Source organism: Myotis davidii, unplaced genomic scaffold, assembly GCF_000327345.1.
Source record: "Myotis davidii unplaced genomic scaffold, ASM32734v1 scaffold134, whole genome shotgun sequence".
Taxonomy (NCBI): domain Eukaryota; kingdom Metazoa; phylum Chordata; class Mammalia; order Chiroptera; family Vespertilionidae; genus Myotis; species Myotis davidii.
Genome location: NW_006288853.1, coordinates 2,351,964 through 2,359,828, shown reverse-complemented (window position 1 = coordinate 2,359,828; position 7,865 = coordinate 2,351,964). Strand labels below are relative to the sequence as shown.

The window sequence follows — 7,865 nt, the reverse complement described above, 5'->3', positions numbered from 1 at the left end:
CAACCCAGCCATCTAGCCGAATGCAGCATCTGAATTCAGCCTTTCCCCTGAATTCTCAGAACCAATGGGAGACAGTTGGTTCCCGGGAAGCAGCAGAGTTCGAGCACCCTGGGACCCTGCTCCAGGGGAGACTCATGGGCGGGGTGTGGCGCAGCAGCACTCACTGAGGGTGTATCTTGTAGACGGTGCCGTCCACGCCCACCGTGGTCCGGAGCCGCGCCAGCTTCTTATTCTCCCGGAGACGAGTCAGGATGGCCGCCAGGGCCGCCGCACAGAGATTGGCCGAGCGGAAGGAGACGATGGTGCAGACGTGCTGGACCGCAATGCAGTCGGCCTCCGAAGGCTCCAGGCCCAGGTTCGTGAGGATCTCTCGTGTGTTGGCAAGGCCTTCTTTATACCTGGCCGGGGACAGGAATGAGAGGGCCGCCCTTTTCCCTCCACGGAGAGAACCAGCTTTCTCACTTCTCAGGACCGTGAAAAGAAACAGGCTGGCACGTAGTAATCTAATAACAACATCAGGAGGGATCATAGGAGCCACCACTTGCTGAGCCCTCACTGTGCGCCAGCACTTGTCTAAGGATTTGACAGGTATTAACTCAACGCTCACAACACTCCTGGGGGAATTCTGTCATTACCCGATTGCTCAGAAGAAGGGACCTGAGGCACAGAGAGGGCTAGTAACTCGTCCACAGTCACACAGCTAGTAAGTGCAAGGCTCGGGTTTTGAACTCAGGCAGTTAAATTAGAGTCTATTACCCACCTTGTACTATACCGTGAACTATACTCTGCCTTTCACCGAAACTCAGTCCCTGCCAAGCTCTGCACAAATACAGACGCTGGGAGTCACACGCCATTTTGCTGAGCTCAGAATCTAAACTGATTACAAAGCTCGGGGCAATGCCAGGGTTTCTCAGCCGGAGGAACCGGACTTAAGTTGGCTGGGGCCACGCCCTGTTGCAGGGACCTCTGTGTGAGGCCTCAGAGCCCCAAAGCCAGCCCCCAGCAGGACCAGGTAGAGAAGGCTCTTGCTATGGCAGGAGTTCATAACTTGGATTCCATGCGTGGGCTTTCATGGGTCTAAGGATGCCCTGATATTATAAATAAAGTTGTGTGCAAGTGTGCCTTTTGGGAAGAAAGGGTCCAGAACTTGAATCTGATCCTCAAAGGGGTCTGTGACCCTAAACATTTTATAAATCACAGCGTTAGGGGAAGCAGAAGGCAACAAAACAGGAGGAGGGTAGACCTCCGTCGGCCGAATCCCAGGCTGAGGAAACCCACCAGAAGCCACAGCTGAGTCACCACAGGCACTGCTAACCCTCCTCAGCTGTAATCAGGTCTAAAATCGTCCTGGTGAGGCCCTAGCTGGTTTGGCTTAATGGATAGAGCATTAGCCTGCAGACTGAAGGATCCCGGGTTCGACTTCAGTCAAGGACACATGCCTGAGTTGCAGGATCGATCCCTAGTAGGGGGCGTGTAGGAGGCAGCCAATCAATGATTCTCTCTCATCATCAGTGTTTCTAACTCTCCCTCTCCCTTCCTCTCTGAAATCAATAAAACTATATTTTAAAAAATAAAAATAAATCACCCAGATGAGGAAGAAGACCTGGTCCCTTCCCTTCCACTGTACCCCTCTCATGAGAAGACCGCCCTGGCCGCCCACCCTGCACGAATCCTCCGCGTCCAGGTGGGAGGGACCCTCCAGAGCTTACTTCTCCATGGCAGCCACGTGCCGTGTTTCAATCTTGCCCTTAGTGTGGAGACTGGAGGACTTCTTGCCGCCAAACAGGAGGCCTGCCTTGGTCATCTTCACCAAGATGAGCCTGACGAGTTCACCGAGGTACAGGCCGCTGATCATCTTCTCAAACCTACAATTTGGTGAGCAGATCAGTGCCAGGTTGGCTTTGAGGGAATGGAAATTATTTTAAGTGAAAGAGAGGGTGAGGATGGTCAAGTCCTTGGGCCAGGACTGCTCCGCATCTCCAGGGAAAGGGGTGTGTGCTGGGGAGCAGGTGCATCCAAAGCAGGAATTTACTTTCCAGGTGTGCAGCTCTGTGTTTAAATATTTCCTAGGAGGTACTTTTCACCGGGCTTCTTGGAAAAATGGTTTGATCCCAGGGACGGGGCTGGGAAAAGACACCATCTTCTTCTGGGCCAGGAGGAAAAAGGTGATGGGAACATGTCAAAGGATGTGGGGGCCAGCTTGGAGGGGATTCCACCGGCCAAGTGTGAAAAATTTGAATATCAAAATAAATAATGACGGGAAGAAATTATAACCTATGAAATAAAACAATGCTATGTGTCCATATTGGTCTGACTAGATCAATGGAGGGGATAAGAAAGCTCTTTCTCACAGTGAAGTAACAGTGAATGAACAGAGGAAATGATGCACTGGGATTCATCCATGGATGCTGAAGCTAGAAAATGAAGGTTTCATGAGAAACAGGATGTTTCCATAATCCCAAACATCTCTTCACCAGTCACTCATTCCAGAGGGAATCGTGGTAAACACATGGTGGAGAAGCTGTTGCATTTCCCCTTAACCAGGGGGTTCAGGTAGCATCACCGGTAACTGAGCAAACACACACCTCCAAATACACACGTCATGTGGGAAGTTCCTGCCAAAAACCCATCACCAGAACCTAATCACAAGGAAACATCAGACAAACCAAACTGAGGGACATTCCGTAAAACAAATGGCTTTGTGTGCGTCAAGATGGTGAAACAGATCCCACAGAAGTGTTCCCGATGGAAGGAGGCTCGGAGACCCGCCAGAAAACACAGTGTGCGCTCCTGGGCGGGAGCCTGGGCCAGGACCACTTGTTCTTTTTGATAAAGGACATTAGTGGGCCAGCCGGTGATCCTGAATCGGTCTGTAAAGTAGATATTGAACTTATGACGTGTTGATGCCCTAATTTTGATCATTACACTTAGTTTATGTAAGAGAAGGTACTTGTTTTCAGGCAATACACTCTGACGTACTGAGGAGTGAAGGGATGTTACGTATGCAACTTAGCCTCAAAGGTTCAGAAAAATAATTTTACACAGACGTGTGTATTTTATATGTATAGAGACACCCACACACAAACACACAGAGAATGTTACTACTTAGGAAATCCGAATGAAGGGGAATTTCATGTGATAGTCACAACTTTTCTATAAGTCTGAAATTATTTTTTTTTAAGTTTAGTTTTTTTTCACTCAACACTTAATGAGTTGCAATAATGTGTGCGTGCAGGCAGGAAAGAGAAGCCGCGTGGGCAGCCTGCCTCCAGGGAGCGCGGCGTGTAGACAGCCTGAGGCAGCCCCGGGACCTCCACGGCAGCAGGTGTGGGGTGCGGGCTGGGAGGAGTCACCAGGTGCTGTGGGCCAGGCCCCCGAGGCAGCAGCGTGTCGGGAGCCCTGGAAACACAGCGAGGCACTGGCTGATCCTGCTTCCTCGGGCTGCACTGGTCCGTTGGTGGCCACTCACCAAACGCACCCAGAGGTCAAGACCGGAGCCATCGGGGTCGCCCTGTCTCGCACACACAGGCTCCACGCACACGGACCGAATGAGGCGGAGGCAAACCACTGCACAGCCTTGTCACTTCCCTCATCTGCCCCGTGAAAATGAAATACAGACCTGGCCTCTCACACGCACTGGGACGGGTAACTAGTCACAACTGAAAGCCTCCCAGGCATCAAGTGTCCCCTCCTCCCCTCGTCGCCTTCCACCAGGTCGATGTTGCTCATGTCCTCCATGTAGCACGCGTTGGTGCCGGTGCCTGAACAAGGGGTCAGAGGGAAGATGCACAGATGGCAGGCTCCCCACTGGGCAGGCAGAGAGCTCTGACCTGCCCGAGCTTTAGACCTGAGAGGTCTGGGATCCACCGCACAGGCCTTAGACCTGAGAGCTCTGGGATCCACCGCACGGCCCTTAGACCTGAGAGCTCTGGGATCCACCGCACAGCCCTTAGACCTGAGAGCTCTGGGATCCACCGCAGAGGCCTTAGACCTGAGAGCTCTGGGATCCACCGCACAGCCCTTAGGCCTGAGAGCTCTCGGATCCACCGCACAGCCCTTAGGCCTGAGAGCTCTCGGATCCACCGCACGGCGCTTTTGATCGGGGGCTGGTTCCCGCTGAGGCAGCAGCTGGCCAGCCGGAGTTTGTGAGGAAACCAGCTGACATGCCAGGCCTGCACTTCTCAGTGTGCTCACGGTTTGCTGTGTGAATGAAGTCGGTCCTGAAGAAGTCAGTCCCTAACGAATATGTATGAGCTGACAAAGCACATTTGCAAAGAGAAGGATGAGTTCACCTAACCTGATATATTTTGAATTACCAACCCACAGTAATTTTTAACCCCCTTCCCTCAGCTACCTAACCTCTTCTCTATTTGGCAGTAAAAATATCCTTTATTCATGACCTGCCACGCGTTGTTCCCCACCTACTCTACATCCTTATCGTTGACAGTGATTAGCTATCACATAAGAAAGCAAAATTTCATTATTCCAACACACACTCGAGGATTGGGGGAGTGGCTGCAGGTGGGCACCATCTGTGTGGGACTTATTGAGGTGATGGAAATGTTCTAAAATGAAATAGGAGTGATGGTTACAAAATTGTAAACTTACTAAAATGTATTGAATTGTACTGAAATGAGAAAAGTTTTATGCCTCAATAAAGCTACTTAAAAAAAACAAAAGTAAGCGTCTTCCTGGCCGGCCCTGTGGTGTGAGGATTTAAAGCCAGCACGAGAAACAAGAAGGCAGAAAAGCAAAATGTAACGCAGCATCTGGGCACACTTTCTCAGGAAAGCACGGACACTGTTAGGCGTGGCCCGCACCCTGCACACCGCCACTGTGCCGGGCTACCTGACCCAGCCACTAGGACAGCACAGTGACAGTGGCTGAGGGAAATGCCGGTCCATGCTGAGGTGTGGGCTCCAGAGACGGGGAGGGTGGGGGGGTAGATCAAGCCCCTCAGGGGTAAAGCTCCTGCCCTTTGGGAAAGTCAGGCTCAGGAGAATGTAGTTAGAAAGTAAGAAAAAAACCACGCAGAAAACTTCTTCCAGCAGCAGTAAAGGGATGGGGAGGTGGAAGGGCATATCCAAGAACAGCCTATAAATCCCATCCATTTGGCTTCAATTGTCCCCCAGAAGGCCTTCTCCCGGACCCTCTAGGAGAGCCCCTCCCAGCTCGGGGACCCACCCCCTGGACACCTCACTGCCCACCACCCCTTGGCCCAGGCCTCCACCACGTCTCACCTCCACAGGGCAATGGTCTCCTGGCCAGTCACCTTGCTTCCACTGTTGCCCCCAATAGTCAACTTTTCACACAGCAGCCAAAATGAGCTTTTTAAAAATATGCACCCCACTTATCCATCCCCCCAGCATCCTCCAGTGCCTTCCTGTCTCTTTTGGGGCAAAAGCCAAAGACCCTCCATGACTGTGTCTGTGACCTATGCCCGGTCCCATCCACTCTCTCCAACCTGAATACCCGACTACCCCCAGCCTCCGTTCACCAGATACAGCCGCCATTCCGCCTTTCGGGGTGCTTCCCCGAGCACCCAGACCCAGTCCCATCCAGAGGCCAGAGGTGTCCTCTTTCCTTTGCCAAGGACTCGCCTCTGGATCTTACTTGGCTCCCTCCTCCTCATTGTGGTCCCTGCTCAAATGTACCCCTCAGAGCGTCCTGCCCTGACCACCTCACACTCACTCTCGGTCACCCCCCTGCTGCATTTTCTTCCTCATAGTCAGCACCACCTGACATGATCTTACTCCTTTAGGCCTCTTTGGCCCTTTGATGTGATCTGCCCCCCACCTCCCCACTGAAAGCCCCATGAGCACAGGGACCCTGAGTATTAACTCACCCTGAGAACCCAATGCAGGGACGGGCCTGACACACAGTAGGCACCCAGCAAGCACTGGTTGAGTGAATGAATGAATTTTTCATCGTCCTCTGTTGTTTCTCCTAAGCAGAAAGCACCAGTCCCCTTCCCGCAGAATTTGCTCAGTTTGCTGAAACTAAGCTCCAACCCAGCCCCGTACCCACATCCCCAAAAAGCAAGTCAGATTGAGTTACCAATGATGACTCCAACTTCACAGGAGGGGTCATCATAGGCACAGGTCATCATGGTTCCCACGGTGTCATTGACCAAGGCCAGGATATCCACATCGATGTCCTGTTGGAACACAAGCATTCGTGGGCGGGAAGGGAGTGTCATCCCTCTGTCTGTCCCCACGGAGAAAGCAAAACGGTGAAGGTGACTGTTGGGAAAGTCCCTAGATCCTGCCTATGGGGCCTGCCTGGAAGGAGCAAGGCCTGTGTCAAGGTCAGGGGTCTCGGTGAGAGAACGAGCAGTTGGGAGCTCGTGGGGGAACCCATGCTGCTGCTGTATGGCCGATGGCCCCTGTGCCGAGGAAGAGGAGGGACAGACCACCTGGACTCCAGCCCTCGCCTGAGGGACCCTGAGCAGAACATGTCTGTCCTGGAAGCAATGGTGTTCTCAGGAGGAGATACTCGAGTCCTCAGCTGTGGGCAAGTCCCCACCCGGTTTCTCATTCCGCCAAGTCAACCTGGGTTACTGCACCACATTCCCCAAGGTTCGAGGGAGTGTTTTAAAGTAAAATGAAAACAATAAGAGAAAAACAGACTTCAAGAGAATCCGATCACAGCTTTAAAGAGAATAAAAGACAGTCCTCTTGCTGTCGGGGTGACAAATCATCTGGGCTCACTGTGTGCTTTCCACTGGCAAGGAGCGTGCCTTGCTTTTGCGGTTATAACATTTATTCAACAAATAGTCCAACTAAGGGAGCGTGGAAAGTGGCCTAGAGAGCCAGACTGGAAAGAAAGTATATTTTAAGCCTGAGCGAGAGGTAGGAGTTGGAGCATCACACACAGCAGGGGATCTAACCAGGACCCCTGAGGGGGCTGTGCCAATGGGGAGGTCCCTGGGCAGTGGGGCCCACTTTCAACAGTAACTGGAACAAGGCCCACAGACCAAGGCTCCCCCGTGGGTTTATCAGAAGTGCGGAGCCTGCATTGCAGTGAGGCCTCCCCTGAGGGCGGTTCCTCCTTCAGGGGCAGGCACTGTGTGAACCGCCCTCAGGAGACGGCTAGGACTGGGAGCTGAGCAAATTCCTACCTTGTGGTTTTTCATGGCCTTGGTTAGACGGTTCACTACATCTGTGTCCTGAACTCCCCGGGCCTTAAACTTCTTGGTCCATGAAAGCAGGACACCCTGGGGGAAGAATTCAGATCCAGTCAAAACAAAGAAGGTGTTCAGTTCTGAACATGAGCTGCAGGGATTGTATGCTTAAAGTGCAACCCCCTGTCTTCTCTTCTTTAAGCTGCATCGCCCAATTCTTTCAGTATTTCTTCAGAGGCCTTTGCTAATATTTAAACACTAGAGGCCCAATGCACAAAATTCCTGCAAGAGTAGGCCTGCCTTCCCCCCAGCTGCTGGCACCGGCTTCCCCGCTCTGGCCCCCGGGACCCGGGCTTCCCTTGCAGCTCCGGCTTTGTCCAGAAGGATGTCCAGTCTAATTAGCATATTACGCTTTTATTTATATAGATCTGTAAATCCTGATTTGTATGTGAGGACCATTAATTCAGAGTTTTCGGAAAGAATATAATACTCTGCTTACATTTAACCCACATATCCAACAGTCACCTCAGTGTGACTGGGGAGGGAAAAAAACTTTCAGAAAAATGTATGACTCTTCCCTACTGGCTAGTCTGTCCTTTGGAGAATGACTACAGTAATTGCCTGTAAGAGCTGTTTGCATCCATCACTGTCAGGTTTGCTCAGCCTGTGCCCAAGTCTCCTTGTTACATGCCAGCACAATCTGTTCATGGCCTTCATTTCCTTGCTATTGATGTCACTTTTT

The 7,865-nt window shown here is 51.9% G+C and overlaps 1 protein-coding gene across 1 annotated transcript in view; it reads right to left on the bottom strand.

Annotated features, from left to right (window-relative positions):
• HKDC1 (hexokinase domain containing 1) overlaps positions 1–7,865 on the bottom strand; it is a 36,599-nt gene that overhangs the window by 14,234 nt on the left and 14,500 nt on the right. Inside the window, exons 4-9 of the mRNA XM_015562101.1 lie at positions 7,121–7,216; positions 6,058–6,157; positions 3,638–3,761; positions 3,263–3,399; positions 1,710–1,899; positions 165–398 (exon numbers count right to left, since the gene is read on the bottom strand). Of these exons, the coding sequence (XP_015417587.1) occupies positions 165–398; positions 1,710–1,899; positions 3,263–3,399; positions 3,638–3,761; positions 6,058–6,157; positions 7,121–7,216 (881 nt within the window). The remainder of the gene's footprint in view (positions 1–164; positions 399–1,709; positions 1,900–3,262; positions 3,400–3,637; positions 3,762–6,057; positions 6,158–7,120; positions 7,217–7,865) is intronic.